This window comes from Danio rerio, chromosome 23 (genome assembly GCF_052040795.2).
Source record: "Danio rerio strain M-AB ecotype USA chromosome 23, GRCz13ab, whole genome shotgun sequence".
NCBI classification, from domain to species: domain Eukaryota; kingdom Metazoa; phylum Chordata; class Actinopteri; order Cypriniformes; family Danionidae; genus Danio; species Danio rerio.
Genome location: NC_141043.1, coordinates 39,862,435 through 39,888,482, shown reverse-complemented (window position 1 = coordinate 39,888,482; position 26,048 = coordinate 39,862,435). Strand labels below are relative to the sequence as shown.

Here is a 26,048-nt window from a genome sequence, read left to right as displayed (position 1 = left end):
TCTGAAACAAATGGTGACAACTTATTTCCCTCACTGTACACATATAAAAAAGTTCCCCTGCCTCCAACCCATCAGTCCTCACCTGGAGCACTTTTGACAGCGTATACATCAATGTAAGGGTCAAACTCTCCAGGGCCCAGCGGTTTGATGGAGTTCATGTATCCAGCGATGCCCTCAGGGGACGTCCCGTAGGAGCCCACCTGCAGAGCCGGAGCCAGACCGTTCTCTGGATCAGCATCGTCTTCGTAGCAGGGCTCTTCGGCCTCCTCTTCCTCACGCTCACCTCGCGCCACGTCATGGATGCCCAGAAGAAGACTGTAGTCCATTATCTTCAGCTTCACCAGGAACTGCGTTAACAACAGAAACGGGATTAATGTAATAAAGTCCAGAAGCTGCGACCGTTTGTTTTCTTTCGTATTGTGACCGTTCCTAGAGAAACGGAATATTAATGAGAAAACAGTGGGCGTGGCTTGTTTTTTTCTAAAGTGAGTTGATTGGATGTAGTAAAGTAGGCATTTACTTCAGAAATATCAGGAAAGGGTTTGAGGAGAGTTATTACAACCTAACAGACACCACCTCCTCACCATTTCTGTTTGTTGTCAAAATTGACGGTTGGTGGGGCGTGGTTAAGTATGTTAGCCACACCCCCAAAAGCTCAGACAGATGTTATCAGAGAATTGAACAGAAAACGAACAGGAAGTGCATTTTCAGATTTCAATTAAAGATTACAAGGGGAAACTATTTTTATCTCCTTAATGGCATGCACAGATGAATTGTTCACCACAAAACTAGCAATGTGAGCTAACAAAATCAATACGGTTAGTTTTGATTTCATGTGTATCAATATTTTATCATCTTTTATTTGCTATGGATTAATAAATAACATTGGTGTGAAATGTTCTTGTGGTTTGGAGTTTTATACCAATATTATATACAATTGTAAGCTGATTTGTATAAAAGTGTCTCTAAGTCAATAAAATTAGAGGTGTCTGTGAAGTAAAAACATTGGGAGATGTAAACTCTTTTTATTATGCATGTAAATTTGGCCACACAGTGGCTCAGTGGTTAGCACTGTAGCCTCACAGCAAGATGGTCACTGGTTGGAGTCCCGACTGGGTCAGTTTGCATTTCTGTGTGGAGTTTGGATAGAGAATATCAAGAAAACAGGAAGAGGAAAGCTTCATATTTTTGGAAAATTTGATGGCTCATTATGCATATACTATAAATGCATATACTTATATTACAGCTGTGTAAAACATATGCTGGATAAGTTGGCGGTTCATTCCGCTGTGGTGACCCCTGATGAGTAAAAGGACTAAACTGAAGGAAAATGAATGAATGAATGAATGATATAAAGTTGCAGTTACCTTATTTATTTTTATTCAGTGATAAGAAAAACAGATGTAAGATGTAAATTGGCAAAAGCTAGAAGATTAAAAAAACTGAATCGTGCGATAAAGTTAGATATCTATATTGGTAGTAGAAAATGGACTGATTCTATTGAATTATTTAACCTTATTATAGAATTCAGAAAGTCAAAACTACAAGGCAAAGGAAAGTTAAAAATGTTAACACAAAATAAAAAAAAGAAATAGTCAGAATTACAGGATGTAAAACTGAGAATTCTGAGGATTTTTTCTTTAGAATTTTAAGACATGAACACCCAATTGTTAAAATAAAACAAATTAAATAGATTAGATATAAACTTCAAATTCTGAAAAACTTTATTCAAGTTTTAATCTTATTTTTAGTACTTTTCCAAATCAGAAACCAGCTTCCAGACACTAACTGGCCACTTTATTAGGTACATCTGTCCAACTGCCCGTTAACACAAATTTCTAATCAGCCAATAAAATGGCAGCAACTCAATGCATTTAAGCATGTAGACATGGTCAAGACGATCCGCTGCATCCGAGCAATAGTAAAGTCCTGCTCACACTGTGAGATTTTAGTCATGATTTTGTCATCTGGGACAAATTTGGGAAATCCTAAAATATTCCTGAAATCCTAGGCTAAAATATGCGGTCTTTGATGGTTGGTTTGACATGTTTACAGACAGCCACTCAATGCCCGTTGCAATCAGATTTTTCCTCAGATGAAGTTCTGGCAGTGTCAGAAAATATTACACACTTTCCTGTAGTGTGAAAACAGCTGCGATTAGTGTCAATCCAAAAACCAATAGGAGCTCTGAGTTTGATGACGCGACTTGTGCGACAATTCAAATGACCGCGGGAAAATTACTAAACAGTTTTTTTCTCCCTGATTTATTATTGAGACATGCCGTGTGCTAAATTGCCACAACAGATTGTTTACGTTTGATGTGAGAAATCATTACAGAACATGGCACTGTTAAAGTGTCGTCATATAGTAGATAGTGGATGATATCAAACTCCGAGGGCTTTTTCGTTCTTGTTTTGCATGTCTTCACTGTCGTTCAGTCTGACTTTATGACAACTGAGATCTTACAGTGTGGCATGGTAGCCATGTTTGTGCAATCTGACATGCTACAATTAGTTAGTATTAAAAGTAAAAAAAATAAAATGAAATAAAATTTGCAACTCAAATCATCTCAGACTAGCTTCTTAAACATGACAATGAGTTCACTGTACTCAAATGGCCTCCACAGTTACCAGATGTCAATCCAATAGAGCACCTTAGGGATGTGATGGAGATTAGCATTATGGATGTGCAGCGGAAAAACCCGCAGCAACTGCATGATGCTGTCATGTCAATATGGAGCAAAATTTCTGAGGAATTTTCCAGTACCTTGTTAAATCGATGCCACAAAGGATTAAGGCAGTTCTGAAAGCAAAAGGGTGTCCAACCCTGTACTAAACTATTAAATTGGCCAGTGAGTGTATATTGTCATTCATCCTGCAGTGTTTCACAGATAAAAAAAAACAGAAGTATACCTCTACATCTCGATTTAGCTTCTCCATCATCTTCTCTTTCTGTTCCTCTGTCACATAAATCTTCTGCATGTTATTTCTGAAATCCATGTCTTTAAAAGTGGGCAGCTCTTTTACCTGCATCAGAAAAAAAAAAAAAGAAAAAAAGATCAAGACCAAAGACTCTGAGTTTGTGTCTGAGGTCAGATCAGGTACACTTGGGAAAAACAACATTTTACCTTCTCTTTGTCACTGGCCTCACGATCTACCAGAGAACCCTGGAGAAAAAAAACAGAGAACAAAATGACACACTTTTACTTTTAAAGACAGTCGTGATTGCCCAGGATTGAAACCATATAGGATGTTTTGAAAAGTGCAATATCACCCTCTTGTGGCACAGAATCAAAACAGCAATACAAAAGTAACTCACATTCTTGCGAAAAGATATGAATTTACATTTGAATTTGTTTAATGAATGGGTTAACCCCTTGAGATGAATCATCCAATTTTAGAGGGGTTGCCTAAGAATTTCATAATTCAAACAGAGTACTTTACATCATGACAAACATACAACTAACATCACACTTCACCTGAAACACTTTCCACAATCTAAAGCCTAAATAAACAAAAACATATAATCAAAAGTACAAACAACTTGATATACAAATAAATAATAAACATTTCAATCGGAACCAATATTAATAACATTCGCAAGTTGTTTCCAAAAAAGAAAATAAATTAGGCCTGAAAAGACTAAATGACTTAATTGATCTAAAAGAGGAAGAGAGAGATTATTCCAGTCGGAAGTAGCTTTGTATTGAAAGGACCTATGGCCACGGTTATGTTTGATGTTAGTGTCTTTTTCTTTGGGTATTTATTTTTCTCACCCTCCTCTCAACTTCTTACTCCAGTCTTTAGGTTTCTTATTGGTTCATCATCGTTATGACTGTGTCGGTTCCACCAATCCCTGAACGAGCAGCAAGCATTTAAAGCCCTGACCGACCAGGCAGTGTGTAGTGTGCGCTCTGCTTCGGCGTACTTTTTGTGCTTAACACAATTTGTTGTTGACATGCTTAGGGGCTGTGTAGTGATTTATCATTTCAGTTCACTGTGGTTATTCAACTTTGCTTGTTGAACTTCGTTGGCTCCAAGTAAAATGATTTGATGGTTGTTGTGGGATTCTAAACTGAGCCTTTGACCATCTTGTTAGGTTTTGTTTCGATGAATTGTTGTTAGATTAGATTGAGTGTTTTGTAATTTTGAGTTTTGTAGTTTAATTAGTTCAGTTTGGGTGTCGTGTGCACAGAAGATCTCGGCTTTTATTTTCATTATTACTTTTTTGTCGCCGAGTTTAGACTTTAGATTTACGGATTGTTTTGTTTTGTTAAATTCTTTGATTTGGCATTCACTCAGTGTTTTTGTTTAAAGAGAATAATTGTAAAAGTTTATTTTTTCCATTTGTTATTGTTACATATTGTTTAAGTTATTGAGTAAAAATAGCTTAAATAGAGAATAGATTTATGCCTCATCCTTGATCTGTCACACACATTAAACCTGTCTCACCTAAATGTTTTCAAATGTTGCAATTCTGGGAACAAACAAATAATTCTGTAGCATATGGCGGAGCAAATATGAGGAGGTAAATGGAACAAAAAACTGTTTTAAATAAGAGGGGAAACTAAAATAAACACATTTAAAAAGAAACAAATGCCATGGATACTTGTTGCGTCCCAATCCGCATACTATGCGTCCTAAATAGTATTTGAAAATAGAATTAGTATGTCCCAAACCATAGTATGTTGAAAAGAATATGCCAGAGGCTCCAGGATGGTTTGCTACACTTTAAAATTTAAGTGTAGAACCGTCCATACTCTAATCGCTGATATTGCTCACAATACACTGCGCCTTGGACGTAAATTCGATCAGAACTACAAACGCGTGTGAAAAGTGTAAATAAACTACAAACATAATGGATGAGCAAGACCAACAGTCAAGTAGAGAGGCTTCGGTAAAGATGTTTAATTGACTGTTAGTCAATATCTAGGCCACTGGAAAATATTTAAATCGCATTATCTGTGTTATATTTCATCTGCAACAACAAGACTGAACTTATATAAAGATGCGTTTGGACGTCAAAACGTCTGAATGCATAATTACCCAAAGACCTGAGGAGATTTCGCTGCATGAAAGACTCGTGAATGAGAGATTAACCTGCTGCTGCTTCTCCAATAAGGTAGGAAATTAAATACAACATGTGTGGATGATTGACAGGGCTCATAAATCAATTTAGAGATCTTTTTTTTTCTTACTTTAAATGAAAAACAATTAATAGTATGATAAAGAAAACTTAAGCAGCGATATGACTATTATAGATAGTATTTTTATCATTGCTAGTTGTACTATTAATATATTATGATATACAGTACAGTTCAAACCTTTTTTACAACAACTTTAACTAAATTAAACATTTTATTCAAAAAGTTGCATTCAAAAGTGACTGTAAAGGCTTTAATGCTATTTTTTAAATATTTAACAAATGTTGTTGCTTTGACATTTATATACATGTTAAAGAATCACGCACAATTAAAAAAAAACATCCCAAAGAAAGAACATCTACATTTCTGCAGTCAGAAATGATATTTTTTATTTGTTTTTTTTACCTTCAGGTCGTATTTTCGGTGGACGAGGAGTCTGTGGCTGAACATGTTCCTCATGACAATCAGGTACGTGTCTTCGCTCTCCACTGTAATGCGGTACATGCCCAGAAACTGAGGGAGGAGTGTGCTGCCATGACACTTCACTATATGCTGAGGAGTACACAAGACACAACAAATTATATATATTCACATTGTTTAGGAACAACAAATGAAACAAATTATGGGTGATCGAAGATACATTTGGGGTCCTATCATACACCCGGTGCAATAAGGCCCAAGATATGTTTGGTGCTATGTGTTGCTATTTTCTGACCAGGGCAACCCTAATTTTTCTGTTTCCCGCCACGTTGTTTAAATAGCAAATCCATTTGCACCACTTTGTAGACTCATAAGCGCGCCAGTCTAGAAAAGAGGCGTGTTAAGGCGCATTGTTGGCGTGTTGCTATTTTGAGGAACTAAAATAGACTGTGTAGCGACATTTTCATACCCTGGTCTAATGCGCCACCTGGCTTGAGAAACCCGTTCTCAAAGACCTATATTTAGTCATTATTTGGGTAGCACACATATACTAAACGCCTTCGGCAGAATTCAAATGAGCCATTTTAATCTAAATTAATTCCAAGATTACAGTAAAATTAATCTAGATTCAAAAAAAGTATCTGTGCCCATGTTTAATTATTATCAATATTATTATTAGTAGTAGTAGTAGTAGTAGTATTTAATTTATGCATATTTATTCATATTCATCAATCTCACCTAAAAAAAAAAACTGATTTCTTGTGGCCGGAATATATCAGTGTATTTTTTCCATCATGTACTTTATTTTTGGTAGTTTTCCCACTTATTTTTTTATTTTTGAAAGCCTTCAGTAAAAGCTAGAAATTTTGAGTACAAAAGCTTTTCCAAAAATATGTGGACGTCAACTCTGTTACCATACTGTACCTTGGGTTTAAATTGATAAATGTTTCTCATATCTATGTGCAAGATACAATGACGTCACTTTTCCTTCACTGATAAGATCTGAAGGACTAAAAGCTAAGCGTGCTATTTTTGAGAAATATTTACATTTAAAAAGTACTATACACCAATATTAACTTAATAAAACGTCAAAACTGTTATTTTCTTGTCTTTTAATCATGATTTTATTAGAGCCAAGAACTCATTTATGTCATCAAGTGGAGTTTTGGGCATAAACGTATATATGTTAATTATTAATGATAAACTCTGTCACTGAAAAGTAGCTGAAAGTAAAATGGAGAATGTTTGACAAGCATATGTTTATTAAATGAAATGTTTTCAATAAAATAATGGATTTCTTTCAGATAATAGGCCTTTATTTAGTGAACCTTTTGAAATGCAAAATGTCTCTCTAATTATAGAATCACCCGTATGGTATTCAGGCAGCTAAACAAGCCCACAGGGTTAATAAATGACAATGTTGTTTTTCCATGTCCGCATCAGCGCACACCTGCACCAGTTAAACATGAGCGCACTGTGCATGAATATAAGGGAAGAATCGTGCAGGAAGTATTTTGTTGTTATAGATATCAAGAAAAAGTGTTAGACCGACCCTCAGGGCAGCACAAATGCAGAAGCACAGCGTTGATTAAGATCTGCTCATTCAGCTGCAATGGAAAATGATTTTAAAAAAGCTCACACATAATAGTGTCACAGCATTTGTGCTATTCTCACTTGTTTACGGTGAAAAGATTTTGATTGTCCCTTATTTTTTGTGTCAGTTTGTTCAGTTGTTTTTGTGTTATAGATGTTGTTTATGGTTTCCCAGTACTGGGTTGCGGATGGAAGGGCATCCGCTGCATAAAAAAACATATGCTGGAAAAGCAGGCGGTTCATTTCACTGTGGCGACCTCTCATTACTCAGGGATTAAGCCGAAAAGAAATGAATTAATTAATTCATTAATGTTGTTTATGCTATATTGTTTGGAGTTGTGTATGTTTCATATGTAGATACATTCATTTGTGTTGTCAAATTAGTTACTTATATGGTGTAAGAGGACTTTAGTGTTTAAGTGGGGGTTAAGCGTTTATTTACATTTATATTTAAAAAAAAAAAATAGAACTATTGTTTCATAAATACAGTTGACTTTTTTTAAAGTTTAAAGTTTAAAGTTTGGGTTTAATATGTTGTTTAAGGCAAGATGTGCACTAGATTAATAAAAATATATAGTAAGTTAATCAATCAATCAATCAATCAATCAATCAATCAATCTATCTATCTATCTATCTATCTATCTATCTATCTATCTATCTATCTATCTATCTATCTATCTATCTATCTATCTATCCAATCATTTTCCTTGGCTTAGTTCCTTTATTCATCAGGCGTTGCAGAATGAACCGCCAACTTATTAAGCATATGGTTTACATGCAGCCCGCAGGCGTTTGCCTTTTACATCGGCTGCATCTGCAGAGCGCAGATCATTGGCGGCTGTTGAACAGATCAATCTATTACTTTTCATCTGCACCAAAGCCCGTGGCAGCTTCCTCATATGCTGTTTCCTTAACCGGCAAAATATAACTCTTATTATTATCTTATTTCCTCTATATTTTGTGGACATTTCAGTCAACAGTTCTGTGAATATAACTAAAATGCAAACCTTAAACATAACATAAAACCCTAACTACATCTTTGAAAAGTTAGTTTACCCAAAAATGAAAATTCACTTACTATTTACACACTTTCAAGTGGTTCTAAACCTCTAGAGAAGATATTTTGAAGAAAACTGAAAACCTGCAACCATATTTACTCTCCCTTCAGTGGCTATAAACCTTTGATTTTCTTTATTCTGTTGGACAAAAGAGAAGAAATTTTAAATATTGCTGAAAACCGGTAACCATTGACTTCTATAGAAGAAAAAAAACAATACTATGGAAATCAATGGTTACAGGTTTCCAGCATTCTTCAATATATCTTCTTTTGGGTTCAACAGAGGGAAGAAAGTCAAACAGGTTTGAAACAAGAAAAGGGTGAGTAAATGATGACAGAATATTCTGTTTTGGATGAACTACCCCTTTAAATAAGCATCAACAAAGCTCATTGTGGAACAAGAGAAGAGGAATTTACCTATTTTAAGGAAGTGCGGTGGAACATGAAAATGATGGAGCATGAAAATGTGTACAGAGGAAATAAACAACAGGGCGTGCAGGATCCCAGCTGGGTAATAAAACATTAAAAATAGCTGGAGCCTGAATTCTTTAGTCTGATCATATCGCCAACAAAGGCGCACTTGTGTAATGTGTGAACTATAATGATTTGCAATTCAATTCTAGTTGAAGTAGCTTGGCATACGACGTGCCTGTACTGTTTTGCAACCAGCTTTTTAATTACTGAAGCTAAAGTTTAATAAAGAGGTCAGGGGCTCCTCGCAGTTTTGTTGACATGCTAGTTTCTTGTGGAGAAGTTATGCATTCATATAAACGGATGGACAGCAGTACATACAGACTAGAACACTTAAAGGGATAGTTTACCAAATAAAAAAATAATAAAAAAGCTCTTCACACTCAAGAGGTTCTATGCTTTTATGAATTTCTTTAAGTTATTCCAGATGTGTTATTTTTGGTATTTAACTTCAGGAAATCGCTGAAGGCATACATCATGTTATCATAACAATATAATGTGGCAATAAGATCGTTACTGTACTGTGCATTTAAAACGTGGCCATATTCAACTATGTAAACACACGAAAACAACATTAACATTATAGCAGGCACTGTAAAATGCCCATTCCCAGCCATCAGACTTTTCTGACATGGTATTCGAGTGTCATCGAGTGTCAGAATGTTTTTGGACTGCTACACAAGAGTTGTTATTTGAGATTATAGATAGCGAAATTTTGCGGTTTTTACTTCAGCATTGTTTTTTTTAAAGCATGACGGTAAAAACACGAACGCGGTTATGAAATTGTTAAAACATTTGCCTGTTTGTTTTAAAAATTTGCAAAAAAAATACTAACTTGTGCATCTCCTGACTTCAGTGTGATGTATTCTGGGAAATGTTCATACCCCTTAGGAGTGTGGTCCTGAAAAATCTCTAAATCTTTCAAGGGCTATCTTGCATCTCCCCTTAGCCCTATGCCTTCAAGCTTAAGATAATTAGGACACCCCTACCCCTTCACATGAACTTCCAGGTAAGGGGAAGGGCTAAGGGGTATAATTGGGATTGGGCCTAAGTGTCTTCCAGGCCTCCAATCCATATTTGCGAAATTAAAGAAGATTGAAAAACCTGCCTCATGCTCATAAATATTTAATGAGCACAAGACACTCAACTATTGTTGTCATGATACTGGAATTCGGTACCAATCGATACTGAAATTTTTAAATAATCCATTTCCCGCCAGTGCTTAATTTGTGAATTGCGAGGTCCTGGAACAGTTTGAGGTAACGGATCCAGCATGTTACCCGAGGATGTAGAGATGTCTCGCATGCGGTGGGGGGTAGCAGGGTGTTGGATGGCGGAGGGGTGTCACAGACATAAGTTAAGAGCTGGGAGGGTTGATTGTTGCGGAAGAAAGTGAAAGTAAACAGCGGACGCGGGAGGAGGGCGGTTGAGGAGGGGGATTGGTAAAATGAGGCACCGGATCAGATTTCAGAGGTGCCGAATCGGGAGTGTACCGGTACAAATTACGCCCTGTTTCCCGCTAACATTTGAGCACTGTTGAGAGCGTTCTTAAATAGAATAGATGTGCCATTGTGTTCACATGCTCAACAGAAATTACTTTGGCCGTGAAGGTCATCAATTCGCCGCAATCCCCACTGGTTATTGAGTGTAACCAGAGATACAGGGGCATCAGAGTGTTTTAAAGCTGTGAAGATCAGCTGGTTTGTCTATAAGCTGAGATTTGAGCAATCCACTGATGAATTGCGGCTTTAAAACACTCCAGTGTCCCTGTATCTCTGCTTACACTCAGTAAACAGCGGTGAGTTTGGTGAACTGATGACCTTCACGGCCAATCACAGTCATTTCTGTTGAGCATGTGAACACTATGGCAAATTAGCGCTGTTTAAGAATGTGCTCCACAGCGCTCAAATGTTAGCGGGAAATGGACATTTTTTAAATTTCAGTATTGATTGGTACCGAATTCCAGTATCGTAACAACCCTACACTTAACTATCACACTTTCAGTATACAGCAGGTAGTTATTGTCCGTGTATGTTGGAATAATTGTTCATTAGGAACACCATCAGACTACAGAAATGTCGCTTTCCCCTTTAAGCATGAATGTCCTGAGCATGTTGCGAGTTACCTGGTGATACTCGGACAGAATGTTATGCATATCGGCTACTTCTTCACTGGAGATCTGCTTGACGATCAGCGTGCGGTCATAGGACGTGAAGAGAAGACCTTCCCCCTGTCCGTCGCCTTTCATAGGAGCACTGCGGGCCAGAGATGCCTGATGGAAAACACACATAGCAGATTTATTATACTGTACGCAAGAACAAAAGAAACCATTACATAGAAACTGTTACTAGAATACATTCTCATGCATATTTAGATCAAGTCCAAATATAAGCTGGTTTATCAATGGAAGCATTAGATCTGGTGATCTCACAAATTGTTTTGCATTTTAAAGGGGACCTATTATGCAAAAATGACTTTTATAAGGGGTTTAAACACAGTTGTGTGGCAACAGTGTGTGAATATAACCAGCCTCTAATAGTAAAAAATTATTGATTTAGTTTTTTTTATAATTAGACTTAATAAAAACAGTCTGCAGAAACACTTTAATTAATATTCTGCCTTTGTACATGTCATTAGAGGGTGAAAGCTCCGCCCATTAGTGACAATTTCACCCTTATTAGCATAAACAGTCCTAAGTGAGAATCAGCCATTCACCATTAGAGTTTTTGTGCCATACCTGTTAAAGATAATGTCACGACTAAGAGGCATTTAAAATGTAGAGCTTTAGGCCAGGTTTACACTAGTGCATTTTAGTTTTGAAACAGCGTTTTAGATCAAAAACGATCCGCGTCCACACTACAGTTTCACCTAGTGTCTCTGGATAAATCTCTGTCCACACTACTCCACCAAAAACGTACATCACGTGACCATTCGCGCACTCTGGGCACTCTGGGCGTCTCGCTCGGCATTTGGTTATTGTTAGCCAACAAACGCCGGTTGAACATTAAACGCAATGGCAAAGAAAGCAAGAGAGGTATTTTTGTGGACAGACAACAAGGTCGAGTTGTTACTAAACGTAACAAATTAATAACTGCACAATGGCGCCAAAAACAGGCAATAGTGCAAACAACGCTCCCATTTCTGTGCCAATGTTGTTATTTATAGTACTGTCTTCCGGTAGCGTTATAGCCATGTGTTATAGTCATGTGATAGGGACTTGACGAATAAGAAAAGGATACGCTATGACACAAAAGCCCTAGTTAGGTAGCGAATCTCAGCCGCCCCGCCTCCGTTTTCAGATGTCTCCGTTTTTCCTCAGCCACACTGAAACGGAGCAGCAGCGTTTTAGAATGAAAACAGCCTCTCCAGCGTTTGTGGTGTAGTGTGGACGGATGGCGTAACCGTAGCAAAACTTATGCGTTTTAAAACCTTAGGGTGCACAAACAAATACTATAGTCTCAATAGACTGCCATTTTTTGAGCCACTTCTATTGACATATTTAGTTGACTGCCACAATGCTGATGCATAGGCGTTTGTAGCTCCGCCCACTTTTCAAAAGAGCACAATCTCATTTGAATTTAAAGCAAGTCAACAAAATGGCACAATTTGGCTCAAAGCCTAAAAGGGTCAGAGTTATAAAGCATTATTTGTGAGATATTTTGAGGTGACACTTTATATACACACTCCAAGCTTATCAGGGACAAGGGGCATAATAGGTCCCCTTTAAATAATAATAAACAAAAGTCACCTGGTAGTCAAGATCTTCAATTCCAAATCGCTCCCTGAGGTTTCTGAAAACTTGTGGACAATACTCCTTGAACTTAAAATGGCTTGGAAGATTCTCCCTGTAAGACACAGAAGGGTCGTTTCAAAAATCATACTTGCATGTAACACACTCCATTTCTTATAGTGGTGTAACAGATCACACGTCTCACGGTTCAGATCACACTACGGTTTTTGAGTCACAGATCAGACCATTTTTCAGCAAAAAACGGAGACGACAAACGTCATTTGCTTTCCTTTTATACAAAAATATTACAGCAAAAAACATTGGTTTAAACAAACATAACTTAGAACCTGTCATTTAAATTTAAAAAAAATTAAGAAAGAACTAGTTGAAAAAAAAAGGAAAATATTTAATACGAAAATGATCTCTGCTACTGTTGCTGATAATACTAAATTTAGAAATCTAACATCTTTAACAGCATATCATATTTATTTTCAATTAATGATTCAACAAATCAAATAAAACCATGTTTCATTAAAGTTGGATCGTTTTTGAAACGAGGGCTGCAAATTAGCTTTATGCTATATGCCCTATGTACACAACATCGGTTATCTTTGTATAACAATGTCAAGTGTAGTGTCCCTGTAAAATAAACAAGCAAATAAAAAAATAAATAAAACATATTCAGTGACATTATTTTGATGGCTGTTTGTCACCACCAATTGGTTACACAATGTAATTGCTTACACCAGTGTCAAACATTCACCAGCGTCAAGTTCCATTAAACAGTGATTTTAATTTTAACCTTTACCATAAACATCAGTGTTCATATCTGAACTATAAACTGTTCTCCCAGTACTTCTGTGTTATTTAATTGTTTGTAACTAAAAGAAAAAAGTGTGAAAACTAAATCTCTCTTGATCAAACACGGATTTGAATGCAGCGCTTCGAAGGATTAATAAACACATGCAAATCATTATTTGATCATTCATGTTGCGCAGATCTGAATTGAGATCCTGATCTTTTAATGTTTAAAATGAATTAAAAAAGGCTAAACGAACAGTAATGTAATGTATTTTTTTATTTACTGCCATGTCAGCAACCAAGGCTATTTTCATAGCAAGAACATTTCAATAATAAAAAAAAAAAACAATTAGGAGCAACAAACAAATAAATACACAAGTTAAATAAGATATTTTGTATTAATACATTATAAGAATTCTGAAATCTCTTCTGGTGTCACTTTGCTAAAAATGTCCTTAAGTAAGGGCGTCACGATCCTCCAAATCCTCGATTCGATTACATTTTCGATTCTAAAGTCACGATTCGATTTTCGATTATGAATAATTAATTAATTGATAACGAATTAATTATTTGTAGCCTACCGTTTAAACTACCTGACTTGCATGGTCTTTGTTTTACCCATAAACAAATCATACAGTAAATGAATAAAGGTAAGTTACACACATAATTACCACCTGTCAATCACTTTTTTCTGCGGGACTCGTGAATAGGCAGTGATCTGTGTCGTTATAATGGCGTCGGTAAAAAAGGTGCACAACCAACAGGAACCAGCCAACAGTATCTGAGGTGTTTGCTAAAATGACTAAGGACTTAAAGTAAAAGATGGAAGCAGTCTACTGACTCGCTGACTGCCTTGACCCGCTGTCTCGAGCGCATGACAATGTGTGTGCGTCTGTGTCTGTGTGTGAATAAGTGTGTGTGGTCACGTGATGTGCGTTTTCAGCGGTAGTGAGGAAGGAGGGCTGCTTAGAAATGCTACACGCCAGTGTGGATGTGGATCGTTGTCGTTCTAAAATGCCATTTAAAAACAAAGACATATTAGTGTAAACAGGGCCTGAGTGTGTATTTTTCACGAGCGGATTTGCAATGGGTGCGGAGGATCGTGATGCGCCCATCGTCTATCATCCCAACCGTAATACGTACATAGCAGAGCTTGCAAACTGTTTTTTTTTTTGTCAACAACACGAACGTTGTCAACATAACTAACTGGAAATCAAAAACACTTCCACACCGGCGACTTCATTGAAAGAGGAGAGGGTTTAAGCTCTGTCGACGGGTCTCCTGCGTCTGCAGTTTAACAAGCACTTCAACAAGCCTGTTTTTTTCCCGCTTGGCAAGCCAAGCTAACGTAACATGGGGGCGTGGCAGCATCAACGAATCTATTTTTTGATTCGATAATTGAAGTTGAGCATAAATTTCGATCGATTTCGATAAAAAATTGAAATCGTGACACCCTTATCCTTAAGAGAGTTCATTTCATAAAAAAGTCTTCTGGAATCATTAAAAGCAGGACAGTCAAGTAAAATGTGTTTTTGAACAAACATTGTGAACAAACATTGAGTGGGGTCTTCATCTTTAAGTAAAAAGGCGTGGGTTAATCTTGTATGTCCAATATGACATCTGGTAAAAATCACTTGATCAAATCCTGTCTTAAAATGTCTTGAAATCCAACCTGAAATCTCACACTGAATGGTATGTAATTTATTATTTTCCAATGCATCCCACTCCTCTCATCACGTATTTAAAATGTAAACGTTGATAAAAAGGTCTCATCTCTGAAGGAGGAATTTGACATTGGTTGACCCCTTGCTTCAAAGCGTATTTAGCAGCTGCATCAGCTCGCACAAAATCCTAAAAGCCCAACATGTCCTGGAACCCAGCAAAAATTATGTGATAAAACTGATTTTGTAGATGGTGAACTTTGGTTAAAATACTATCAATCAAAAGGTGATCATTTTTGTAGATTCCATCACTTGGAGGCATGTTTTGGAGTCTGTAAAACTAATAGAGTTCTTTTGTTGGACATTTTCTATATACTCCAATGCTAAAAGTAAAGCACAGGCCTCAGCTGTGCATATGGAGCATTCATTACGCAGATTGACTACATAACTTTGTTGTCCAGTCAGCTAAACAAACAGTGACAGGAAACACCTTTAATTAATAGCCTAAGAAAGCATTTAGGCAGATCCCACCACAACTTTATCCATCATCATTATATTTTACAGAGAAACCAAAATGCATTTATACACAGGATTTGAATGACGCGGGATGCGATCTCTCTGCAATTGTTATAAATATTGGATTAACCTATACATTTTTTTAAAAAGTTAATAATCTGCAGGTCACATGCGTTCCGAACCGTCGGTTGTGATCCGTACGGATCAAGGATCAACCGTGATCTGTTACACCCCTAAATTCATATCACCTGAAGGCAAAACGCTGCTTTAATGTGGTTGCCAATTACTACGTTTCTCACTGTCATTACTAGGAATCCACCGATATGGATTTTTTGGCCGATATTGATAACTCTACAGACTTAGAGGCTGATAGGGCGACAGTAGTGTGGAGGAACTATGTTGGCTATGTATGTATATGTTGGCTAACTATGTATACCTTGTAGGCGAATCAGCTGCTAAAATCTATTGATCACTTTAAAATGACAGTTAACATGCATGTATTTTTACACATTTATTTACACGTTTCCATTACTAAGAGCAGGAAAGAGACAATTAAAATTAATTACAATAAATGATCAACAAATTAATGAAGGTATTATCTACACACAATATGAATTACAGATTAAAAAAAATACTATACAAATTCTAAAATACTATTAAAATAAAAATACTTAAATAACAGCCAAATCCAAATGCCCAACATAAGCGAGCTGCGCTCCAGACCAGTTCAGCTCGATGACGTATAATGTATCCGACACCGCCTGTAGTCCAATTTAGCAACTTGATAGCAACCGTCTTTTTAAAGAAGCATAACCGATTTTAAAAATCAAGAGTGTGCTGTAACTGATGTGTTTTATGTCGTAGAATAAAACGTGAAAGTATCTTGAGTTTGTGCTAGCCACAAACCTTATTTAAGCGATTTTACTGAAATCCCATTGAAAAAACCCATTGACTTTGGGACGAGGGAACCGGAACTGCTAAAATGCTAACTCGCTTCCAGGCTTTTGCATACAAATTGACATCATAGTTCCTCCACTCCATTAAATATTTCAAAATGTTATATTTTTATACAGCAAACTTCATAAAAGATTTAACTGCTCTTATGAACTTAATAATCTATACTCAATGCAAAAAAGCTATAATTTCAAAATTGCAAGGTGATTATGTAGACCTATATTCACAATTTCACATAAATCAGCATGCAAAAAAAAAATTGTCATTTCCTTTTCTTCATAGCAAATTAACATGCAACTTGACTGTTGCATAAAAATAATAGGTTAAATAAAAAAATGGGATTTAATCAACAAGCAAGTTAAAAATATTTTAATTAAAACGAAAATGAAAGAGCTAAGGACTGAAACCAGCTCAAATGTTCTTGAATAAAACGTGTTACAGTGATGTACACATGTACAAATATGTCGTGTCCAAAAAAAATCTTTTGTAGAGGTGTTTTGACAGTTCTGAGCCACTGTACAAGCGAAAAGCTAAACACAGATTGTATTACTTTAGAAAATGCAGCATAGATTCATCCTGTTTGGCGTTTTAGATTCTTTTGAACACATGTAGCTGCAGCTTGTCAATCAGACAACGCTTCTGTGTTCATTCTTGCTGTCAATTGCAGGAAAAATGATCAATGAAAATGAAAAGCTTCACTCAACTGCGAGCACAGACACATTCAGTGCATAATATAAAGACAATGTCCGGCGAGTTGAGAGCCCCTATGCTGGATTCAGTGACTGGCGCAGCTCTCCCTCGTGCTGCTGTGAAGGCTGTCAGATCAGTGTTTGTGTGTGTGCGGTGACAGCTCTCATGTGCGCTCATTACAATCAAGATTCAGATCAAACTGAATACAATCTTACATCAACAACACATGCCAAGCAACGCGTTGATAACAAATAATCATATTAGATTACAAACAACCCAACAAGTTGTTTAGCATGTGTGCATCGCTGCTATTATGTTTACACATGTAATATTTTTTCCTGAGGCGTTTTAAAGCAAAATACACAATGGCACTCAATCAAACATTTCTACAATGATAAGGAACATGGTTACTTACTGAGTTATTAACGCACAGCAATGACACATGAAGAAAGGACGGACTTTGAGTTCCGCCTATGCATGCGCGAGGCAGGCAGTTTTGGTCAATTACGTAATTTATCGGCTTAAAGATATCGGCCTAATTTATACATCAGATCGATAACAATAATCTTAAAAATAGCATTTATTGGCCGATAACGATATGGCCGCCAATATATTGTGCATACCTAGTCATTACAATAACTCATTTAAACAAATTTAAAAGGGTCACGAAACACCAAAACACATTTTTTGAGCTGTTGACAGTCGTATATGTGTCCCACACTGCTAAAAACACTATTAGGACACCTATATTTCACTAAAAAGTGTAAATTGGTTGTTTTTGCGTTATTTCAAGCAAATTAGTTGCTGGTGATTGTCCTGTCTCTACAGATTTGGTAAGTGGGCGACCAGTGCTCTTTTTTTATTCAGTTTGTTCGTATTGAACTAAGTTAACTATTGCTAGAGTGTAAACATGTTAGCACCACAACCAAACTTTAACCTCGTGTAGGGTTTTTACCGCATTTTGTGAACGGAATAACACACGCGGCTTTCTGACGCTACCTGCCGTGTGCATCTAAGTTTCCGGGAAATGCGGAGGTTTTTTTTTTCTCTCATTCGCCGTGCAATATCAAACATTACATGAAAAATACATGCTTATAGCAGTTCCTCGAATCAAATATCTTGTTTGTCGCGAGGGGCATGAATGAATTCCCTGAAACAAAGAGCCAAACTGCAGTTAAAGTCCAACATTTAATTATTTGGCAAATAATTCGACTACAGATGTACATGTAGGTTAAACACCATCACTTTCTCCTGTGTGTGTATTTTGACTCTGAAACTCACGCGTGCCCAAATAGACACTCCCACACCCTCCCACTTTAGTTCCTCCGACACTCCCCCCTAAACAGAGCTAGACACGCCCACTTTTCTGACTTTTTCCAAAGTAGAGGTGTGAAAACACCCTGCTGAAACGAGGGGGTTTCATGGCCCTTTAAGCATGTTCCTACTTCAGGGTGTCTACAGGTTTCATCAAGTTAAATTTAAGAACTTTTAAGATCTTTTATAGACCATTTTAAGACAATAATGAATGAAATTTCAGACTTACACAAGGCTAAACGCTAATTTTTTTTTAATTGCCAAGGAAAAACAAAAAAATATATAGAGTTAATAAATAAACGCTTCTTAAAATGTGATTGGATGGTTGTTGGCCCAACTGGGTATAGCTTTACATGGACAGGAAAACTAAGACACATTTAAAATTATTAAAGCCTACAACACAAAATTTTAGTGGATTTAAGACTTCTTAAGGGCTAAAATTTGAAATTTTAACATGTTAGACATGTTAAGACCCTGCAGATACCCTGTACTTATAAGATCGCTTTTTGAGGAAAATGTGTGTAAAAAAATGATGAGCTTTTGATAAATACTTGTTGAAGAGGTGGTTGTTCACTTTAATTTTGGTGTTGGCTTTGAAGTCATCAGGGAGCAGCATGACAGGCACTGGAACTTGATTTAAATCATTGATCTGCAAAAACAGAGAGGGGACAAAAAAAATGCAGGTTTTTAATGTAGGAAATGACCTTTGTACCAGCAGGTTTTCCATATCCTAACACTGAATGACTTGATTGTTTACGACCTTTTCTGACACATCTCATTTGGCGAAGATATCCCAGTCTTCTCATTGTGCAATGGCAAATGCTCCATAAAACAAATTTCTACCTAAAGACAGTTTATTCCCTCAGGATCTCAAAACAGTCTAACTGTGGTCATATGGATTGACTGCATGAGCTAGTGTATTTGTACTAAACTGGTACATATGGATTTAAAAAATGTGCATGGAAAAGAAATATATGTACTTTTTTAACATGTTGGTCAAAGTAAAAAATGGGATTACAAGCAAGAAAATAAATGTATGTTAATTACATTGCATCCATTAAATTTACACAGTTTCCAAGCAAATGATGATGACTAATTGGAAATGATTTATTTTAAAAAAATGTCTGGGAATTAATTTTTTAAAGAACAATAATTTATTTTAAATATATTATAATATCGAAGGGTCAGTACTGTTTATCATTTTAAAATGTATTTTTGTCATAAATCCATACAAACATAAATGTGTCTTTTTTATGATGACGAAACATTTTTTTTTGCATATAATAATGTTTATATTAAAGCTGACAATGTCCTTGAATTTAACATACTTTCTATTAGGGCTAGGCCCATAAACAATATTATATCAAATCGCAATAAAATGTTTGTCAATAACAATGATAAGCTCTGGACTTTTTTTTACTCTATATTGATCTAAGAGCCAATAACACAGCAGAGATGTGCAACAATGGGAATCTAAAAGTGTGTTGATATTAGAGATGTACTAAATTTTCGGACACCAAAAATTCATTCATTCGTTCGTTTGTTCATTCATTCATTCATTTTCTTTTTGGCTTAGTCAATTTATTAATCTGGGATTGCCAACTTATCCAACATATGTTTCACGCAGCGCATGCCCTTACAACTACAACCCATCACTGGAAAACATCCAAACACACTCATTCACTACGGTCAATTTAGCTTACCCAAAAATCTGTGTCCTGAAACACCCCCCTCTCCTGCTTTCACTTCTAATTCCGCTTTGAATGACTCGTGTAAAGCAGCCCCTTTCACACAGTGATACCGGAAAATATCCGGAAAATTTACGGAACGACTTTACCGGTATGTTCAAAAAAACGCTGTTCACACAGGCGAGGACGTTACGGAAATTTTCCGGAAAAGAGCATTCACACATCCATTCCAAAATACCGGTAAATTCTGACATCATTCACCACAAATGAGCTTTAAACGGCTGCGCTTATATTTGTAAACATTAGACTAAATTACAAACTCTGTAGATGATCAATATTGTTAACAACTTTCACTGGATCATATTCGCATGTCGAGATGTTCATAATATGTGCGTGTGCTGCCGCTCACGGGCTGTTTCATGGGCACACGCAAAGCTTGAAGGTAAACAAACAACGGCTTATCATAAGCATCTTATCGATGATTATTTGCACAGTTGGCATTAAGGAGAACATATAAACGTTATCTGACTAACTTCTAGCAGCTAAATGCGTCTGGAAAAATATTCAAAGGCTTTTATTCTCACAAACCGCGCGGACGTAAATGCGTCTGACTGTTGTGATTGGCTAAAGCAGAAGTCTTACGTCAGCACGTTCTAGACGTGCACGCGCTTATTCCGGAAATATTCCTTCTGCGTTCACACAGCGCAGCATTCCGGCAAATTACCGGTAATGTTACAACTTCTCTTTCCGGAAAATAGCCAGAACGAATTTACCGGTATTTTCAAAAAGGACCTGTTCACACATACAACCTTTCCGGAAAATTGCCGGTAATTTTCCGGAAAGGTCTGTATGTGTGAAAGGGGCTAATATCTCTGTGTCTCAATAGCCCCTTTCACACAGTGATACCGGTAAATATCCGGAAAATTTCCGGAACGACTTTACCGGTATATTCAAAAAAGCGCTGTTCACACAGGCGAGGACGTTACGGAAATTTTCCGGAAAAGAGCATTCACACATCCATTCCAAAATACCGGTAAATTCTGACATCATTCACCACAAATGAGCTTTAAACGGCTGCGCTTGTATTTGTAAACATTTGACTAAATTACAAACTCTTTTGATGATCAATATTGTAAACAACTTTCACTGGATCATATTCGCATGTGGAGATGTTCATAATATGTGTGTGTGCTGGCGCTCACAGGCTGTTTCATGGGCACACGCAAAGCTTGAAGGTAAACAAACAACGGCTTATCATAAGCATCTTATCGATGATTATTTGCACAGTTGGCATTAAGAAGAACATATAAACGTTATCTGACTAACTTCTAGCAGCTAAATGTGTCTGGAAAAATATTCAAAGGCTTTAGGCTCGTTTGAGGTGCGCCTCGCCTTGGCTGCATTGTAAACGAGAGCAGGCGTGCGCAGTTAGAGGAGGGCTCAAAAATTACATCAGAAGTCGGACACCTGCTGAATCTCGCTGTTTACCCACCTGGAATCGTCACCAGTGGCGGAGATCTCGTTCGCGTTTGTTATCGCAGACGAATGACCTCATAAAAAAACCTATGGTGATTTATAGTAAATATTATTGCATTTTGAACATGTTTTTTCAGTATTGGGTTATGTTTATAATTGTTGTGATACCAGAACTATAACATTTAAATAGGCTATTTTATAACATGGTTCAAAAGCACTACAGTATACTTACTATAGTATTTTTAATGTGGGAGTGGATGCAATAGAAATATCACAGTTTTTACAAAAAAAAGGTTCAGAATTACAGATGAACAGCTCATTAACTAAAAGGGTGTATTTAAAATATAATTCTGTATATTCAACAAACGTTAAAAGAATAACAAAATAAACAGCTTATACAGCAAGAAAGCTTTCAAGAAACCTAATTTGGCTACATTATAAATGAAGTAGCCATAGCAAGATGCTTTTGAGTGACGGGTCATGACAAATGTTTGTTTGACAAATAAATTCTTAGGGGGTTAATTATATTGACATGCTTATTGGGTATATATAAACTGCTTTTACTCCAGCCAGACTAAAATAAACAGCCCAAGACGTTCTCCAGAATAAAAACTATTAGACTGTAGGAAAAACTGTGGAAATGTTCTTGGTCTATTAAACACGACTTTTGACTTCACATACATATACATATACATATGTGTGTGTGTCTTGTTTACTACACCCTTTTCACTTCTCATATGAAACCACACAAAGATGAGGCATAATGACAAAACAGTCTGATTATTTTTGTATGTCTGAATATATGTATATATTGTATTGTCTTTAATGGAATAATGCTGCATAAAAATTACAATACAAAATTCACACAAACATACAAAAAGTGAAAATGACAACAAACAGGACTTAAAACTGAGAGAGAAATAAAATACAGCACATGCACATCCTAATGATTAATAAGTAACATTTAGTTATATTACATAGGTCACGTTATGTTTTACAAAGATGTGTTTTGTTTTTGTTTGCGTGTAAATCTAAATAAATAACCATATGTAATGCTCTTTATGACTTTTTTTTAAATTATCAACGAAAATACAAAAAAGGTATTCAACAAATCCAGGTATAAACCTTAGTAAAACAAGATAATAAAGTGTAATGTGTCAGTCTCATCCAATCAGCATTAAGCTGTGTCGTCAGCCAGTCGTTTCCCATCATGCTTTTGGTAACGCAGTCTTTTGAGAGCAACTGCGGCCGACTGCTCTATCCGAGGTACCCGCCTCGCGATCGCGAGAGTTTTTTGGCGCACGTCAGCGTGACATCAGAGCAAGGCGAAGGCAAGGCGGACACATTTCTAACCGGCATGCATCCTGCGGTGATCACCGGTGATCAATTCTGCGCAGATTTTGGCCAAGTCAAACGAGCCTTTTTATTCTCACAAACCGCGCGGACGTAAATGCGTCTGACTGTTGTGATTGGCTAAAGCAGAAGTCTTACGTCAGCACGTTCTAGACGTGCACGAGCTTATTCCGGAAATCTTCCTTCTGCGTTCACACAGTGCAGCATTCCGGCAAATTGCCGGTAATGTTACAACTTCTCTTTCCGGAAAATAGCCAGAACGAATTTACCGGTATTTTCAAAAAGGACCTGTTCACACATACAACCTTTCCGGAAAATTGCCGGTAATTTTCCGGAAAGGTCTGTATGTGTGAAAGGGGCTAATGTGCATATCCATCTTTCTGATCTAAATGGTATATAACATTTGTAATATTCAATAATTTAGGGTGGACAGTTTGCACATTGAGGCACAGGCACTGTTATGTTGTTAGACACCCGTATAAGTTACTTCAAAAACTAGCCGTTACTTCACTTAACCTACAATAATAACGTTTCTGGCACCGCTACGTCTTGTAATCATATTTAATTTACATCGTTTGGTGATTTTATTCAACAAAACTAGCATAAGCCTAGTATTTAGCGCGAGTTGGTGCTACTTCGCCTTATGGTCAGTGCAGTAAGTGACTGTATTATCATCAATAATGTTACTTGTCAAGCACAAAAAAACGTAAAAAATTAAATCTTACCTATGAAATATTACGCCTTTATCCTTTGTTTTCGGTTCCCTTGTTACTACACCCGTATGCAGCGCAAAAGTCCAGTATCTTCAAATTGGCTCTAGTCTTGACTAGTGCGGTTGAATGACTTTTGTCCTGGGAGCACTGTACAAATATGGCTGCAGTATTGACGCATGCTCAGGGCGTGTATGTGATATCTAGTGTATACATCTATGAGCATGTGGTCATAATAAACATTTATTTACACATGTTTAGCCTATATATACACATTACTATATACATTATACTATTTACCATAACTATTATAGCTATACATACAATATTACATAAAATACTATACTGTAGATACATTTGTGAAAATTGTATATTGTTATTTTTTATTTCTTCATTATCAGTGTTTTTATACTATCACTGTCATTTTGTTGCACTGGTAACTTCTTTCACGAAAACAAAACAAATTTATCTTGTGTCAACAACATACATGTCAATAAACCTCTTTCTGTTTCTGATATACACATACATCCATGAAGTTTGTTAATAGTTGTTATTATTGTCGTTTCGAACCAAAATAAATGCTAATTAGCATAAGATTAAACAATACTAAAGCTAACATAATGTAACAGATTCAGTCTGATTCGCTCACGAATCGGTGAGAACGTTGTAGCGAACCAAATCTTTATTGAAGATCCGATTCACAAGAATGATTCGTTCACAAATCGGACATCGCTAGCAACAGTTGCAAATCCGCCGCGTGCAAAGAAATCATGTTTGTTTTGCGCGTGACCTCATGTGCCAATTCCCAAATCAATAACACAACGCACAATTCATGTGATATATTAATATTACCACAAATATTTCATTTAAGTGTCTCCAAAGCCACATATGCGTGCTTGCAGCTAACAGTTAGCTCAAAAATGGCAGTTGTGTTTATGTAGGAAGTTCTGTGAATCGTATGCCAGCTTACCGAATGATTTACGCCCCACATGAACACGCTGAGCATCGGGTCGCTCGCCCGGAACACCTTCACCTTTTGCTGCATGAAATGTCTCTTTTTAGTCTTGGTTTTGGGAGCGAGCATGACCATCGGGCTGGAGGCGCTGCCGGAGTTACCGAGAGACGCCATCATCACGGGTCACTCCCCTGTAGCGCAGCGGTCTGTTTTCCTCTCGGATCCGCCTCCCTCTGTTCCTGCTCCGGGTCCTCTAACTGACAATCAAAGGTCGAGAGAAAACACGAGCCACGAGGGCCTGTTTTCCGCTGTGCTCGCACTCACAGGCCCAGATGAAGCGATTCTTCATGGAAGTGAACAACACTGGGTCGCTGAAGTGTGTGGCGGTGATCCAGACGCTCCTCCCACAAGTTTAGAGGGACAGATCATCATAGATTGTGACAGCAAGAATGTGTGTCAGGCTCTCTCACCTGAATGTACGTCATCTGCTTTCTGAACGTACAGGTGAAACCAGACAATCAAAAAGAAGAAGCATATATACATATCTTAAAGGGATAGTTCACCCAAAAAAGGGGAAGAAGCTTATAATAACATAAAGGGATAGTTCACTCAAAAGAAGAAGAATCATACACATAGCTTAAAAGGATAGTTCACCCAAAATAACAAGACTGAAGCTTAAATGCATAAATTATGACAATAGTTCCCCCAAAAGAACATAATTGAAGATAAAATACATAACTTAAAGGTGTAGTTCACCCAAAAGAAAAATTGTATATGTATAGTTTACCTAAAAGAACAGAAATGAAGCTTAAATACATAACTTAAAGGGATAGTTTACCTAAAAGAACAAGAATGAAGTTTAAATAACTTAAAAGGACAGTTCACCCAGAAGAACAAGAATGAAGCTTATATACATACCCTAAAGGGATTCTCCCAAATGAACAAGAATGAAGCCTAAATACGTAACTTAAAGGGACAGTTTACCCAAAAGAACAAGAATGTAGCTTAAACAGGTAACTTAAAGGGACAGTTCACCCAAAAGAACAAGAATAAATCTTAAGTACATAACTTAAAGCAATATAGTTCACCCAAAAGAATAAGAGTGAAGCTTAAATTCATATCTTACAGAGACAGTTCACCCAAAAAAACAATTATGAAGCTTAAATTTATATCTTAAAGGGACAGTTTACCCAAAAGAACAAGAATGAAGCTTATATTCATAACTTACAGAGATGGTTTACCCAAATGAACAAGAATGAAGATTAAACACATAATTTAAAGGGACAGTTCACCCAAAAGAACAAGAATTAAGCTTAAATACATAACTTAAAGCAATATAGTTCACCCAAAAGAACAAGAGTAAAGCTTAAATTCATATCTTAAAGAGACAGTTCACCCAAAAAAAAACAAGTATGAAGCTTATTCATAACTTATAGAGATGGTTTACCCAAATGAACAAGAATAAAGCTTAAACACATAATTTAAAGGGACAGTTCACCCAAAAGAACAAGAATTA

At 36.7% G+C, this 26,048-nt stretch overlaps 1 protein-coding gene across 1 annotated transcript in view; it reads right to left on the bottom strand.

Annotated features, from left to right (window-relative positions):
• pip4k2ca (phosphatidylinositol-5-phosphate 4-kinase, type II, gamma a) overlaps positions 1 to 24,933 on the bottom strand; it is a 31,138-nt gene extending 6,205 nt beyond the window's left edge. Inside the window, 8 exon segments of the mRNA NM_200101.3 lie at positions 83 to 347; positions 2,913 to 3,026; positions 3,128 to 3,166; positions 5,549 to 5,695; positions 10,810 to 10,956; positions 12,433 to 12,529; positions 18,902 to 18,999; positions 24,548 to 24,933. Of these exon segments, the coding sequence (NP_956395.3) occupies positions 83 to 347; positions 2,913 to 3,026; positions 3,128 to 3,166; positions 5,549 to 5,695; positions 10,810 to 10,956; positions 12,433 to 12,529; positions 18,902 to 18,999; positions 24,548 to 24,706 (1,066 nt within the window). The 5' untranslated portion in view covers positions 24,707 to 24,933.
• Positions 24,934 to 26,048: the final 1,115 nt, after the last annotated feature.